The sequence below is a fragment of the Podarcis melisellensis genome (genome assembly GCF_964234715.1).
Source record: "Podarcis melisellensis genome assembly, chromosome: 10".
NCBI classification, from domain to species: domain Eukaryota; kingdom Metazoa; phylum Chordata; class Lepidosauria; order Squamata; family Lacertidae; genus Podarcis; species Podarcis melisellensis.
The window spans coordinates 24,830,385-24,846,452 of NC_138542.1; the positions used below are offsets into that span (position 1 = coordinate 24,830,385).

At 42.0% G+C, this 16,068-nt stretch overlaps 1 protein-coding gene across 5 annotated transcripts in view; it reads left to right on the plus strand.

Annotated features, from left to right (window-relative positions):
* DOCK4 (dedicator of cytokinesis 4) overlaps positions 1 to 16,068 on the plus strand; it is a 246,183-nt gene that overhangs the window by 221,554 nt on the left and 8,561 nt on the right. For 3 of the 5 annotated variants that reach the window (XM_081928903.1, XM_081928904.1, XM_081928905.1), the window contains 11 exons: positions 653 to 794; positions 1,852 to 2,018; positions 4,085 to 4,171; positions 6,267 to 6,443; positions 7,533 to 7,616; positions 9,314 to 9,433; positions 9,747 to 9,868; positions 10,772 to 10,892; positions 13,265 to 13,346; positions 13,562 to 13,671; positions 14,586 to 14,753. In XM_081928903.1, the coding sequence (XP_081785029.1) occupies positions 653 to 794; positions 1,852 to 2,018; positions 4,085 to 4,171; positions 6,267 to 6,443; positions 7,533 to 7,616; positions 9,314 to 9,433; positions 9,747 to 9,868; positions 10,772 to 10,892; positions 13,265 to 13,346; positions 13,562 to 13,671; positions 14,586 to 14,753 (1,380 nt within the window). The remainder of the gene's footprint in view (positions 1 to 652; positions 795 to 1,851; positions 2,019 to 4,084; positions 4,172 to 6,266; positions 6,444 to 7,532; positions 7,617 to 9,313; positions 9,434 to 9,746; positions 9,869 to 10,771; positions 10,893 to 13,264; positions 13,347 to 13,561; positions 13,672 to 14,585; positions 14,754 to 16,068) is intronic. The other 2 variants (XM_081928906.1, XM_081928907.1) reach the window with 1 other exon arrangement.

Below are 16,068 nucleotides of genomic sequence, written 5' to 3' on the forward strand. Positions count from 1 at the left end.
AGAAATAAGCTGCAAATGCACTGAGATCATTCCAAGAACAATAGTCCTCTTAGGAATATATGGAACTGCCGTATACGGAGTCAGCCCATTGGTCAGAATTGACTATACTGAGCTGCAGCAGCTGTCCAGGATTTCAGACATGGAACATTCCCTGCCCTACCTGGAGTTGCTGGGGGTTGAACCCTGGACGTTCTGCATGCAAAACAGATGCTTTGCCAGTGAGCTACATCCCTTCCCCAGTTCTACAGCACCGCTGGATATTTTCATCTTTATAGTTTGTTGCCAGTTTTTATGCTTTCTTTTGGAAAATTGCGTGTTTGGAAATCAGATCACTCTCTTCTTAAAACCATCTTTATTTTTAAGAACTGTTCTCTTATGCAACGATCACAAAGAATATCACATGGTGCAAAAGGTGTGATTACATGTAATAACCAAAACTACACACAGTCTGACAAAAAAGGAATGGAATAAGGGGAATTACAAAGCTTCTTGACTATGACAGTGAAAATGCTTTCAGTGTTTTTTATTTCTAATTTGGATTGGGGGTGGGGTGGGGAGGAAACACCTTTGTGAATTATCTTACTGGCTAATGGTAGCCTCTTTTTTGTTGTTGCTGTTTTCGTGTAACTTACTTTGCTTTTATTCCTCCCAGAACAAAGAATTTGTTTGCCGAGGGCATGACTATGAGCGTTTGGAGGCTTTTCAACAGCGTATGCTGAACGAGTTTCCACATGCCATTGCTATGCAACATGCCAATCAACCCGATGAAACCATCTTTCAAGCAGAAGCACAGTGTATCCACTCGGTTGACAGTACAGTATGCCTGCCTTAATGCACACAGTTCACCTCTAGCATGGTTGAAATGAATGAAATTCCTCCAAAAGCCCACTTCAGCAGTGCCGGTGCAAAGGATGGCTTTTTCTTCTTTTTCTGACAAAAGTATGGAAATAATGAAATCACGTATACTAGCAGTTAGATCACCTGTTCATTATTAGCATGCATTCTCCACGCCCCCCGGTGTAATCAAAGGAAAACCACTGTTAGCATTGGTGAAGCTGAAATGAACATTTTTTCTTTTAGTTATGATGACCATGTTGCCAAGACAGAGCAAGACAGAGAAACAAGAGAGAGGTATTTAGGAGTGCAAAACTAAAGGGGCAGCCCTTCCATAGCCTGATGGGACCAAACATGCTCAGTGGCTGCATAATTATATTTTGGGCAAGGGGAATGGAATAGCATATCCTGAAAGAAGTTGTGTCTGGTTGACTGAGACGCTGGAGAGAAGCACTCCACATGGCACCATTTTGTTGTCCCAGTTGTGGTGTTATATTTAAAAATTCATGGTGCCGCTGTTTGTGGACCCTATCTAAGCTTTTGCAAACTAGAATACTCACAGCTATGAATATCTGTTATTTCATTACGTTGCTTGTGCACTAGACTGCGAAGAATCGCGGGATTCCTATAATTCTTTATTAACAGGAAGTCACACTTGATTCCACTGATATCATTATCCATTTCATGAATCTGGGTGGAGTTTTAAGCAAAAACCATGGGAACTATATTTCCTGTGCTTCCTGGTGACCACAAAACACTAGGGCTCGTTGCAAACGTTTCCATTGTGAGCATTCTCCGCTGTCATTAGGTAAATTTTGGAATGGAAAGTGGGTGGGGGCTTGTGGTGGAAGCTTCTGATGTCATAATAAGGTTTATATTTTGTTTTCAAATGACAAATACGTATCATTTGTACAAACCTTTGTTTGTACAATAGAGTCCTTCCTTCTAGTGAAAAGGGTCATCTGTTTAGCTTTGCTGGTTGGAAAGTTGGCTTTGACCTTAACATGTTACACATAGACCTGCAAATTTATGCCGTGACACCAATTCCAGAAAGCCAGGAAGTGCTGCAAAGAGAAGGCATTCCAGATAACATCAAAAGTTTTTATAAAGTGAATCACATCTGGCGATTCCGATATGATAGGCCATTCCACAAAGGGACCAAAGACAAGGACAATGAATTCAAGGTATGATGTTTCCTCAATTCTGATTGATTTTAATTGGTTGGGCATGCTCAGGTTGTTTTTACTTCCTACCGCCTTTCTGGAATGAAGCGTTGGCCCCAATTCTCATGGTGTTACATAGACCATTTAATTCATACTCTGCCCATGTACTTCAAGAGTACATACCACAGATATGAGGCTAAACAAATATCAGAGAGATTGGTTTGTACTGTGCAGCAATTGTCACCAGATAATTAATCCTGCTGTTCTGGAAGGCAGTGAGGCTTGGAGATTTACGTCTAATTGACATAGCTGCAAAAGAGAGAATAACCTATTTAGAAACTCTGGAAAAGTTTCAAAATATTTGGCAGGGATTCCTTGAGCTATTTCAAGTTTATCAAAACCGTTAGTTTATTGGAAAATGTACAACAATTGATTTCATCTTTGTATGGCTGGGGTTCCATTAGTTTTATTTCCTCCTTCTGCTCTTTCCTCTTTTTCTTTCTTTTCATTTTGGTCTGTGGATTTCTGGTTGTTATTATTATCCAATTTTCCCTGAAATTTGATGTTCCATTGGCAGGGATGGGTTGGCTATTAGGAGAAAAGCAGTGGTGGAGGGATGAGTATGACTCGTAGGTTGATTGTGGATGAAAGAAAAAATTATAGTTGTAGGCTTTTCTGAAATTAGTGTTTATGGACATCTTGCATGTGGCCTTTAAAAACCCCAACAGTTGCCTTTTGAAATGCCCCCTATGTGTGTTTGTATGTGTTCAAATTCACAGCCTCCTTGGTATACAGAACTTTTTTCCCTTGCATTGTATCCAGTGTGAGATTTTTTCACTCATAAATATAAGCTTCCCATTATATTTTTTGGTTTGCATCAATTACTGGTGTGGATCCAAGAATAACTTTCTATAAACTGCTTTGAGGGTTCTTTTTTTTTACTGTTTACAGTCAAACAATATATAAAATTTTATGAAATAAATAAATGCAGGCCAGATAACATTGGCTTAATATTTTCTCTTCCTACATACCTCTGGGGGAAAAAAACTATTATCAATTTATTTTTGCATTTATATTCTAACTTTTCTCCAAGGAGCTTGAGGTGGTATATATGGCTGCACACTTCAGCTCCATGTCAATCCTGTGAGGAAGGATAGACTAAGAGTTGGTGACTGGCTTAACATCACCCAGTCAGCTTCATGGCAAAATGATGTTTTTGACTACTGACCTATTTCCATGGCTGAGTGGGGATTTAACCCCTGTTTTCCCAGGCTCTGGTTCAATACTCTTCACATTCTCCTCCTCTTAGTATAAGAAGCAAGAGCCTTGTTTTATACCCCTTTCGTATACCATGTCTCAGCAAAGTTCCTGTCGCAATATTTGCCTAGATAAACTTGAAAAGAGCCACGCACATTCTTCTGTTTGTCTTATGATTGGACCTAAATTGTAGAGGACTTTAGGGTGTTAGTTTCTCTACGTATGTCAGCCGACCTGTGTATGGGGAACTAATATGCCGTGAAGTGGCAACAAATTCAGTTAAAGAAGACCCACCGCTGAATGGGATTAGTGCTGCTAATGGAAGCAGTCTGATTAATAAGAGAAAACGCCAATCCCCTGGCTAGCAGTGACAGAGTTTAATGGAACCACTGATGTACCTGCAGCCTTTTCTATTCACACTGCACAAGTAGAAAGGAAGGGCCAAGGGGAAAATGCTATGCCACCTCCCAGACTGGGTGCAATAGAGATCTGAATCAGGCCCACTGCCATCATGTGCTGTGGTAGCAGATCTACATCAGGCTCCAGCAGATCCTGTGCTGGCCCAGCCCTGTGCTTCCCCAACCCATTTTTTGGGGTGGGGGGTTCTGCTGGCTGTTTCTGGCAGGGGAACCACCCATGGTCTCCTCTGTCCACCACTTGGGCCAACACTTTGGAGTGCCCCTTGTTGGCGGGGCTCCTCTGCTGGTAGCAGAGACCAGCAGATTTAGGTCCAGGCTGGGTAGCATAGCATCTGTCCTCCACCCACATCCACTCCAGAATAGCGGGTAAGGAATTTGGGCTGCTGTGTAATTAACGTTCCTTTGTTTCAGAGTTTGTGGGTGGAGAGAACCACACTGATCTTGGTGCAGAGCTTGCCTGGGATTTCACGTTGGTTTGAAGTGGAGAAACGCGAAGTAGTGAGTATGGATTGAATTTACCCTCGTCATTTTGGGTACTGACCATAGTGATAGATGTATCAGTCTGTAGCCCCTCCATGCAAATTTTGTACGTGTTAATTCTGTCCGGTTTCTATATTCATCTGCAAATTATTTATTATTTTTTTAAAAAGTTACTTTCATCGGTATTGATGATCTCCTTCTACCGGTCCACAATAGAAAGTGCCCTTTCATACTGTATAACAGTGTGACACGCTGGTTTGACAGCCACGGTCAGGAAGTCCCTATGGAGGGTGGTGAATACAACACATGACATCATGGGCTGTCCTCTGAGTTTGCTAAATGACATTGTGGGAGACCGCTGCCTCAGGAGAGTGAAGAAAATTCTTAGGGATGACTCACACCCTGGGCAGCACTTCTTTAATCTCCTACCTTTGGGCAGGAGATACAGAAGTATAGTCAGCTGCACTAACAGGTTAAAGAACAGTTTTTATCTGTGGCTGTTAGGCTGCTGAATGGGAAAAAATAGTGATGTAATTGACTTCTGACAAGCACACAGAGCAGAAACAAGACTGAATGTATTGGGGGGGGGAGCTCGTTTAATTTCACTGCACACAGGTGGTGTAGTGACAATAAAGGTTTATTATTATTATTATTATTATTATTATTATTATTATTATTATTAATTATTCCTCACAGGATAAGTGTTTAGATGCGTATTTTATATCAGTGCAAATGCGTTTTATCTCAAAGAAAATATGCTTTAGACACATTTGTGAGCAAAGAACTATGTGACAATAATTCAAAGAGGAAAATCTGAAGAACAATTACCGTATTTTTCCGTGTATAAGATGCCCCCATGTATATGACACCCCCTATATTTGGGAACTCAAATTTAAGAAAATGGGGGGGGGGGAGGCCTCAGAGTAGTTGAGATTTTGGGGGGGATTGCACAGGGTTGTTGAGCTTTTTGGGTTCCCCCCCCAAAAAAATCGCTCTCCTGCATGCGGTGCTAAATTCGCTTCTCTGACCCCTTGCCACCAGAAGCTGCAAATTGCCCACCTAATTGCCACAACATCAGCCAATCAACACCAGCCTTTGATGCAGGATCCAATACCACACCCAATAGTCGCTGGCTGCCATGGTAGCAACCAATTAAATGTCTACCCTATGCACTATCCATGTATAAGACAACCCCCACTTTTTAGCATAATTTTAAAAGAAAAAAACCAAGTCTTACAAACAGAAAAGTACTTTCCAGTCTGTGTATTAGTCCATTCAGTGCAAATTAGATTGGTTTATTTGCTGGCCAAATAAAATTATCCCTCCTATCTAGTTGACCATCCCCCTCTGGCACTGTTGTAAATTAAATTAGTTAGATAATAACAAATAACAAATAGCAAATGAAATGGTATGGTATGGTATGGTATTTGGGGGTGGGGAGTGAACGAACTCAGTGCAGAAATTATTTCTTTTCTTCCATTTATATTCGACTCCTCTTCACCCATCAAACCCAAAATGACATAACTGTGGTCCCCAGAAGGTCTCCCATGTAGGCACTGATCAGATCTGCTTAATTTAAGCAAAATGGTGGTCATATCTGCCTTGGGTACACAATGCTCTGGGACCATATCCTGGGAACTGCTAAAACTGGATAGAAGCTCATCCCATGAAAGAGACAAAGAGAGGGAGAAATATATAATTATTTCTGAATGTGAATAAACATTAACCAAGTGCATTTAACAGAAATGTAAATATAGAAATCTTATAGCTATAGTCATTGCGTATAAAGATTTAGCTCTAAACCACTACAACAAATACATGGCATGTATAGTTATGATATCTCTTCCATGCTGCTTTTAGCTGAGGTGCAGGGCTAAATAAATAGCACTATATAGTAGCTTTAACACCTCTTGTAAGTTTGGTCACAGATTTCACCCGACACTCTACATATCCTCAAGCATTCCAGAACATCACTTGGAAGTGGGGTGGTGCTTAATTTCTCTTCAGTCAGAATAGCACATCAGAGATGAAGTTGTCAAAGCTGTCGGCCGTTGCAAAGGAGCTGCTAAGTCTGTGTCAAATAAGCAGATGCATTGCTGTTGATGGTTTTCAGGTGGAAATGAGCCCCTTGGAGAATGCTATTGAAGTGCTGGAAAATAAAAACCAACAGCTGAGGACACTGATCAGTCAGTGTCAGACTCGACAGATGCAGAACATCAACCCCCTCACAATGTGTTTGAATGGGGTCATTGATGCAGCGGTGAACGGTGGAGTCACCAGGTACCAAGAGGTACGTCCTTCTTACCTAAAGTGCTGGGGGTTAAGGTGTATTCTTATTTAAAACCCCTCTGCTCCACCTTACTTAGCTATATAATAATATTTAACTTAATCCTATCTGTCACACCAATTGGGACTGTTTAGAAATCTGATTGACTATGTAGGCTGAGATAGCATTTATCACCATTTTATCCAGCCCTTCTTCCCAGATACAATCCCAGTACTTGGGGACTGTATCTAGATCAGGGGTCAGCAAGGAAATTGAATGAATTCCTATGCCCCACAAATAACCCAGAGATGCATTTTATATTTTTTTGGGGGGGGGGGTTGAATGAATTCCTATGCCCCACAAATAACCCAGAGATGCATTTTAAATAAAAGCATACATTCTACTTATGTAAAAACACCAGGCACCCCCCACAAATAACCCAGAGATGCATTTTAAATAAAAGGACACATTCTACTCATGTAAAAACACGCTGATTTCCAGACCGTCCGTGGGCCGGATTGAGAAGGTGATTGGGCCGCATCCGGCCCACGGTCCTTAGGTTGCCTACCCCTGAGCTAGATAAACAGCCATACTCAGAGAAGTCCTATTGAAATAAATAGATACATCAAGACCATTAAATTCAATGTGCCTGCTCTAAGAAAAACTCAGTTGGATGCAACCCATAATGGACAGTTACCAGCAATTTATTAAAACCACAAAACCTTGTGCCATAATAAATGTGTTCAACTTTAAAGTGCTGCAGGACCCTTCCTTGGTTTTGCAGACATGCTGATTAACACGGAATGGAAATTGACACATTTTATTAAGGCAATGTTCATCAGAGAACCTTGGTTTAAGGTGACAGGCAGCTGCTTATGCACCGTTAGATGTAGAAGTGAGTGAGTCACAGCACGGTAACAATAATACCTTGCAAACATGTATTACCGTTGAAATGAACTGACCGTGAAACTGCATTGCTCTTTTGAGCTGAAATGCAGTTTAAGGAGATGGCAGGCTTCTGTCAGGAGGGCTGGGTTTGGATGGAAACTCTTGTAAACACGGTGTACTTTGAACTAACATGTAGACCCTGTGCTACAATTATATTCTGCTCAGGCATTCTTTGTGAAGGAATATATCTTGAACCACCCAGAGGATGGAGAGAAGATCGCATGCTTGAGGGAACTTATGCTTGAGCAGGTAAAGGGGAACCCAAGCAAGCCATGTACTGTCTGTTGAAATTGACATGAACCCAGGAAAAAGCACAACAAGGCAACATTCTGCTTTTCAGAGGGCTCTGGGATGTGTAGAACTGATGTTCAGATGGCAATGCTAAGGGCGAGTGAGCAAGCTAAGTGTTGTTAACATCATCCCTCTGATCTTTTAAAACTGCTATTTCTCTTGTTTTCGGCAGAGCAGCCTAAACTGAAGAGTGGGTGACAGGCAGAACTTGGCCACGTGACTGTCTGCATATATTTTAATAATATGCTGCTTGAAATGTACTGTAGGAAGGATTCCATCTGGCTTAAAACGGGGAATGAAGGGGATCAGAAACAAGGGTGGTTTTTAAAAAATCTTAAAGATTACTTTGCGGTATTAATTCTGAGTCTCCTTAAAACTGGAGATGAATTATGCAGTCTAGCAGCTATGTCTTTTGCAGTTCACTGCCCTTTAAATGTCCATATTTCCAGCGGGATTTAATTTCTTGGAATAGCCGTATGCCGTATGCTTACAGCTGGCTCCAGCAGCCTACAAGGATTGCTCTTGGCGTAGTGGCAAAGATCTATGTATGCAGAACTATGTTATTCCGTATCCAACAGCGTGCTGGTTTGGGCATAAGCCATAGTTTCTTGTGATGGGAGCAAGTCACAGTGACTTCCTCCAGCGTAGTCATGAGAAGGAAACAGGAGTTTTTGCTTCTCTTTTTGATTAACTACAGTTTGGGATTTTATCTGAATCCAGCAGTGAGTTATGAAGCTGGCTTGTTTCAAGAAACCATAGTTAAAATTAGTCATAGCTTATGGTGGTTAATAAAACTATGCTTCATTAAAAAATGGAAGCGAAATCTTCCAATTTCTTCATAGCTATAAGGATGGAGGAATGAGGAGGAAGAGCTCATTGTGGTTTACCCAAGTCACCATAAGTAATGGTCACCTTACATAATATCATGGCATCTGAACTTCCTTAGCTTCATAGTTGCCTGAATAGTTGACAGTACCAATTATGGAGTTGGGGGGGAATATTTGATCCCCTTGCTAAATTTGCCCGTTTGCCTTCTGACGAAGAAATAACCAGTCCATAATTTTAATGGTAGGTTTATTGTAGCTGTGAAAGACAGAATAACAACAGGAAAAACCCCAGAAACCCAGAAGACAAAAGTCAGTGATTGATGTGCATTATAATGAGTGAAATAAGTATTTGATCCCTTTGCAAAAGATGACTTAGTACTTGGTGGCAAAACCCTTGTTGCCAAATACACAGGTCAGACGTTTCTTATAGGTGGCCACCAGGTTTGCACACACCTCAGGAGGAATTTTGTCCCACTCCTCTTTGCAGATCCTCTCAAAGTCAGTAAGATTTCAAGACTGATGTGTAGCTACTTGAACCTTCAGCTCCCTCCACAGATTTTTGATGGGATTAAGGTCTGGAGACTGGCTAGGCCACTCCAGGACCTTAATGTGCTTCTTCTTGAGCCACTCCTTTGTTGCCTTGGCTGTGTGTTTTGGGTCATTGTCATGCTGGAATACTCATCCTCGACCCATTTTCAATGCCCTGGCTGAGGGAAGGAGGTGCTCACCCAAGATTTGATGATACTGTACATGATTAGAAATTGCTGTCATAACAAAGATACATATGAAGACAAATACTAATAATCATTCTCCCTTTGTTGTGTGAAGGCCCAGATTCTGGAATTTGGCTTAGCTGTGCATGAGAAATTTGTCCCTCAAGATATGAGACCTTTACATAAAAAACTAGTGGATCAGTTCTTTGTGATGAAATCAAGTTTGGGAATACAGGTATGTGCAATTCATGATGAAAGGCCCTTAGGTTGTACATAGTATATTTATTAAGCAACAGACAGTGACATCTTCTGGTTGTAGGCCTATATTGCATCACTGTAATTTATACCTTCCTGTTTCAAAGAAAAACGCATACTGTGGAGGGGGGGCATTAAAAAAGAAAAATCTAATTTCCTTAGTTTATAGTTTATATATTCTTTTTTTTTTTACAAGATACTTGCCATATATAAAAGTTGTCTTCAAAACAGCAAAGTATGCCCTTAAAAAATTATCCTGGTCCCTAATATTTCAAATTTAAATGTATACTTAGGAATTTGCTGCATGCATCCAGGCCAGCCCAGTTCACTTTCCGAACGGAAGCCCCCGCATCTCTAGAAATTCAATCCCAGTTTCTATGAGTCCAGATGGTGTCAGAGTGATTCCCAGACGCAGGTAAGTGGAAAAAGTGGAGTCCCATGTTTCCAATATTTGTACATGTTTATACAAGTGGACAAATGCTCACCAAAGTTGGAGAATCTTGAAATAGAAAAAAATAATAATAACACCAGCTGCCAAGGGAGGTTATAGTGATTCCTTCATTTAAAGGTATTCATAAAAATAAAGCTGGGCAGGCATTTGTAATGGAGGGCAGAAAGCTTGAAGTAGCGGAGAAACTGTTTTAGGGCACAAACTGGATAATCCCATTAGTCTTACAGTTTTGCAACACTCTAGGGCAACACTCATTATCCCTAGCTGGCAGGACCAGTGGTCAGGGGTGATGGCAGCTGTAGACCCAACAGCTGGAGACCCAAGTTTGGGAAACCCTGCTCTACGATACGAGGCCTCCCATGTCCTCTTGGAGTCCACCAGGCCCAGGCAGGATTGCCAGTGGCTAGGGATTATGGGAACTGTAGTCCAACGACACCTGGAGGCCTGTAGGTTCCCTCCTTTCTCTACTGTAGGATGAGCTGCTGTTAGTGACCCACAACATTCTCATGGTCAGTTGTGGTTTTTGGTGTTTTTAAAAAACCATCCTAAAGAATATGTGGATCCGCATTAAAGTCCAATACCAACATGTGGAAAAGCAGTCTTGAGTGCTGACACATTGGCTGAGTACACACCGCACGTTTAAAGCACATGGCTTCCCTCAAAGTATCATGCGAGTTGCAGTTCACCCCTCACAGAGCTGCAATTCCTAGCACCTTTAACAAACTACAGTTTCGAGGATATATTTTTTTTGGCGGGGGAGGTCGTGTGGCTTAGTTGTATGATATGTGTGTGTGTGTGCGTGCGCGCTATATGACAAACTGATAAAGGATCAGAGTGGATGAAAACTCGTTTTCTTCTTTGTAACAGCCCCTTAAGTTACCCAGCTGTCAACAGATACTCTTCCTCATCACTGTCCTCTCAGGCCTCTGCAGAGGTCAGCAATATAACTGGACAGTCTGAAAGCTCCGATGAAGTTTTCAACATGCAGGTACAAAATGTTCCCTTCGTCTACAACTGGATCAGTTTATATATTTCTGAGGACGTTTCTAGTTTTGGGAGGTTGGGGGTACTATTTTGAAGGGGTACGGAGGGAAACAGCAGGTGCTGAGGATGCTACAAGATTTATTTCATTATTTTTATTTGCACTTCTAGCACATCCAATTTAATCAGCTCAAGATTAGAAATAAAGCTTGAAACTATCAATCCCTGTTGCAATATAAATATTGATTTATGGATTTAAAATACCCTTTTTATTTTATAATCCTGACAAACAAAGACTAATCATTCAGTAAGTGCTGGGGGGAAAGCTCTAGCTCTGCCTTTGGCAAATCTCCAGAGAAAAGCTGTTCTTCACTTAATGGTGAAGCCCACAAGGTTCAGTCTCCAACTGCCCTTTGTCATGCAGACTCCATATTCAAGAAGAGGATCTTAAATGTATTAGCATCAAGGTTTGGTCTTACTGTACTCGCTTCATTGTGGGATGCAGGTGGCGCTGTGGGTTAAACCACAGAGCCTAGGGCTTGCCGATCAGAAGGTTGCGGTTCGAATCCCTGCAACAGGGTGAGCTCCCATTGCTCAGTCCCTGATCCTGCCAACCTAACGGTTCGAAAGCACGTCAAAGTGCAAGTAGATAAATCGGTACTACTCCAGCGGGAAGGTAAATGGCTTAAGAAGCGGCTTAGTCATGCTGGCCACATGACGCGGAAGCTGTACGCTGGCTCCCTCGGCCAATAAAGCGAGATGAGCGCCGCAACCCCAGAGTCGATCACAACTGGACCTAATGGTCAGGGGTCCCTTTACCTTTACTCTCTTCATTGGGAGTGGGGTGATAAGCCATGTTAATCCATGACAACAAACTGCAGAGCCATTTAAAATATTGTCACACAGGTCTCTTTGGAGATTATTTGCCCTCATATTCCACTTTTAAGAGAAGATATTCTTATAGGTTTCCTATCAGATTTCTGTGATTATTCTGAGGCAATACCTGGACAGAGTCTGGGAGCTGACAAAGGAGTGTTGATAGCTCAGGATATTCTAGTGATGTATTTCAGCAGGATCTATTTTTTTTAGCCATTAGTTCTTGATACAGATAAATGTATTAAGATAAATGCAAAGCTGGCACAGACACAATCCATTACCTCAACACCCCTTCCCAAAACACGGAGACTGGAGAACCTTGGTTAACAATTCCTTCAAAATAGATCAGTCACAAAACAGGTCGTATCCCTCTCTCCACCCTGGCGTTTTTCTTGTACGGTAAATATGGGGAGAGATGTTTCAGTTTTTAGAGGAACGTTGTTCCTCTTTTTTAAAAAATAAATAAATAAATCTGACTCTCCAAAGTACTTCAAAGGTCCCCACTTTGGTTCAGGGATCTCTCTCTCACTTGGGCAATCCTCAAATCTTTCTGAAGTAACCCCACTTCAGTTCATGATTCAGAGTCCATCCACAGCTTTTGCACATCCCTAGTTTATGGATCCTGTAACCTAGCAACATTTTGGTGTACCAGCTGCTTTTTCTGGATATCTGATGTGGAAGTAGTGAACTTTCGGGTGTTTGAGTGTTGAAGCTGTGCATCACTTGTACTCAACCTGTGTACAGTATTTGGTAAATAAATTCAAATATTTAACTAGGCCACGAGTCTCCAGTGAACTTCCAAAGGAAACTAAAGCTGGGTAAGGGCTGTACCCCTTGGAGAAGTGGAATGGGCATAAGAAAACAAAGGGATCATAGAGTTGGGAAGGATCCCAAGGGTCATCAGTTTAGCAACCAGAAATAATTTTCTATGGATAACATTCAAAAACACATTTTTTCCATTTTTAGTATTTTATTATGGACCAATTTGCTAGTTTTATTTAGGGTGGCAAGTGCAAGATGAGAATATTTTTTTCTGTAAATAAAATATTCTTTAAAGGTTGAGTACATTTGTTAATGTTTCTGATTGTTTGCTGCCTTTCCATGTTCCTTCCTATCACACACAAAAGGCTCACTGTTAATCCTGACACACAAAGTTACTAGGTTTACTGTATGGTTTGTAAAGGCAATAAACGGTGCAAAAAGGTGAGGTTATGGTTTTGGGGTGAGAAGTGAATTTCAGCTGCAACCCAAGTACATTTGGGTACATCCCTTTGAAACCTTCTCAGTAAACATGCACAGGATTGCACCATCAGTCACCAGCTTAACACCCAATCATATATTTGCTGCAATTTATCATTTGTTAAATAAGTCAAGCCTTGGATCCTGTATGTTGAGCCTCTCCATAATCTACCATACCATGAATCAGATCATGTTGTTGTTCACCTGTTTATCATCATGTCACATGATGAGGACATTGAGATATTGTGACTCTTGTATTTCCAGCCAAGTCCATCTACCTCAAGCCTGAGTTCCACTCATTCAGCTTCACCTAATGTGACCAGCTCTGCTCCATCCAGTGCCAGAGGTTAGTGCTTCATTACCTAAAGTTCCTTCCGGAAGCTTTCTGGGCACTACTAAATGATTTTAATGCAACCCATTTCTTGATCACACCATTTGCAGTTCTGCAGTGCGAGGCAAGACACTGTAGAGTCTCTGTCCATTGTGGCCTCACCAGAATAATACACCAAACTGAAGGTCAGGAGAACTGTACTGATTCTGCAGGTTTCTCTTTTGTTCCAGGCTCGCCTCTGTTGTCTGACAAGCTTAAACATTCCAGAGAAAATTCTTGTTTGTCTCCAAGGGAGAGGCCTTGTAGTGCCATTTACCCAAATCCTGCTGAGTCTTCACAGGTAGGCATTGCTAAGGGTGACTTTGTCAGGGCAGTCGCCCCTCATGTGAGCTTCTGAGGGGCAGAAATGATATTGACCTACCTACCGAATTCAAACAGGTTACTTTTTGTGCATGTAAAAGATACAGTAGATCTCTTGAACATTGTTGATCTTCCTCATCACATGATAATGCTTAGATGTTTACTTTTAGGGTAAGTAATAATTCAGCTCCTAAATTTCTTAGCTTGATTCATTATGGCAGTTTCTTGAAGAATAGCAGAGAAGTGTTGTGAATGAAGAAAGCCCAGGATTTTTGTTTTTGTTTTCTCCTTTAGTGTCACTGTTTTATCATTTAAAGCAGGGCAGACTCCTTTACATAGGAAGTTCTTGTAACGTGAGATCAAAGTACCTACTGTTTTCCATTTACATAATGCGATTTATAATTGACAGCCATTCTTTTTAACGATCACATTTACCCTTGGCATATTTCTTGAAAACCTCTGTAGACCAATCCATCACCACACCATGCTATTAACAATGTAGTGCTGAGACTTGGGGAAACCTTGGAGCAGGTTTCCTATGATTTGTGGAGTTTTGGCTCTGTTGGTAGAACATTATTGCAGTTTCAAAGGATCTTCAGAAACGAACATCCCTTGGGTCTTTGTAATTCATTTTCTCCGATAGGAAGCTCTTGCTTAATAGTTCCTCTGTCGTTCTATAATGTGATCTCCTCTAGTCTTGTTATGACTTGCTGGTTGCCATTGTAGCTGACATTTACTCAGCGATAGCGAACATTATTTTTGAATCAGCCTAAACTTTTCTATCATCCGCTGGAGCAGCCAGGGCAGGAAATGGGCCCCTGGAGAAATGTTCTTGTGTTAAAGTGGCTTTTGGTGCATGCCACAAAGAAAGAACTGTACCATTTTTGCTCCCAGCCTGCAAACCCTTGCTTTGCCAAGTGGAATGAGGCCTCTATTCCGCGATGCATCCGAGATTCACCAAAGGAGCCTGAGGAGCACATATGCCCAGTATCTGCTCACCCAGAGGCTTACCTGACAGGGAAGTCTCACAATCTGTCAACAACCTGTGTAGCCCCCGACAGGGTAAGTAGAAAAACCCCCACCTATTTCTCATGCAAACATTATGCAGATAACGACTCAAGCAGTTCCTTTTCTCTGTCCCCTCTTTAAACTAAAACAAAGAGGACAAGGATATTTTCTTGTGGTGGCCCTGTGCTATAGAACATCACCATAGATATAGAACATCTGGGCTATCACTAGAGACATGGATATGGGGTGGGAGAAATGGCCTACTGCTTTGTCACAGTTCACCAAGTCATTGCTGGAGGCAATAGCAGTTCCCCTGTAGCCTCACATTCAGAATTGGGTCCACCTACCCACATAAGAAGGGACGCGGGTGGCGCTGTGGGTTAAACCACAGAGCCTAGGACTTGCCAGTCAGAAGGTCGGCGGTTCGAATCCCCATGACGGGGTGAGCTCCCATTGCTCGGTCCCTGCTCCTGCCCACCTAGCAGTTCGAAAGCACGTCAAAGTGCAAGTAGATAAATAGGTACCGCTCCAGCAGGAAGGTAAACAGAGTTTCCGTGCGCTGCTCTGGTTCGCCAGAAGCAGCTTAGTCATGCTGGCCACATGTCCCGGAAGCTGTACGCCGGCTCCCTCGGCCAATAAAGTGAGATGAGCGCCGCAACCCCAGAGTCGGCCATGACTGGACCTAATGGTCAGGGGTCCCTTTACCTTTTTTACCCACATAAGAGAAAGCACTGGATATTGAGATCCAAGTGGTCATTTGCCTCAGGAGAATAAAAACAACAGACCTGGAAGTTTCAGTAATTCATTTCAGACCATAGAAACCTCACTAAGAGCACTTGACAGCGGTGACCAGACTTGGGCGACAAGTCTATCATTCTAGCTTTCTTCATGCTCAGGGTGGCTGACCAGGAATCTGCCCATTTGTATGGTTCCTTTCCATGCTGCTTGCCTTTTGCTGTACTTCCCTATGTCACAACACCAGGACAAAATCATTATTTGGTAACGACGTGCCTCGTTTTTGTAAGGGGTGAATTTAGTAAATATGGGACGCGATGGTGGTACAACATGGGCTATAGTCAAACTATTTCCATATTTTACCGCCGCCACAGATTTGCCCATTTTTAACAAATTCACAGGCTGGCCTGTTAGACCGAATTGCTGACACATTTGGCTGGTCCAAAAGGCGGTCTGATCGTTTCCTGTTCTGAGAATATGGCTGTTGGCTGTGCTGTCATGACCTGTCATGCTTATTCTCCATCTTCTAATTGACGTGTCTGCATGTCGATGTTTCTAGTGATAAAGCTTTGCATACTCTTACTGTCTGCTCCAGCTTCATCGTAGTTGCCACACTTTTTTCCCTTTTCTTTCT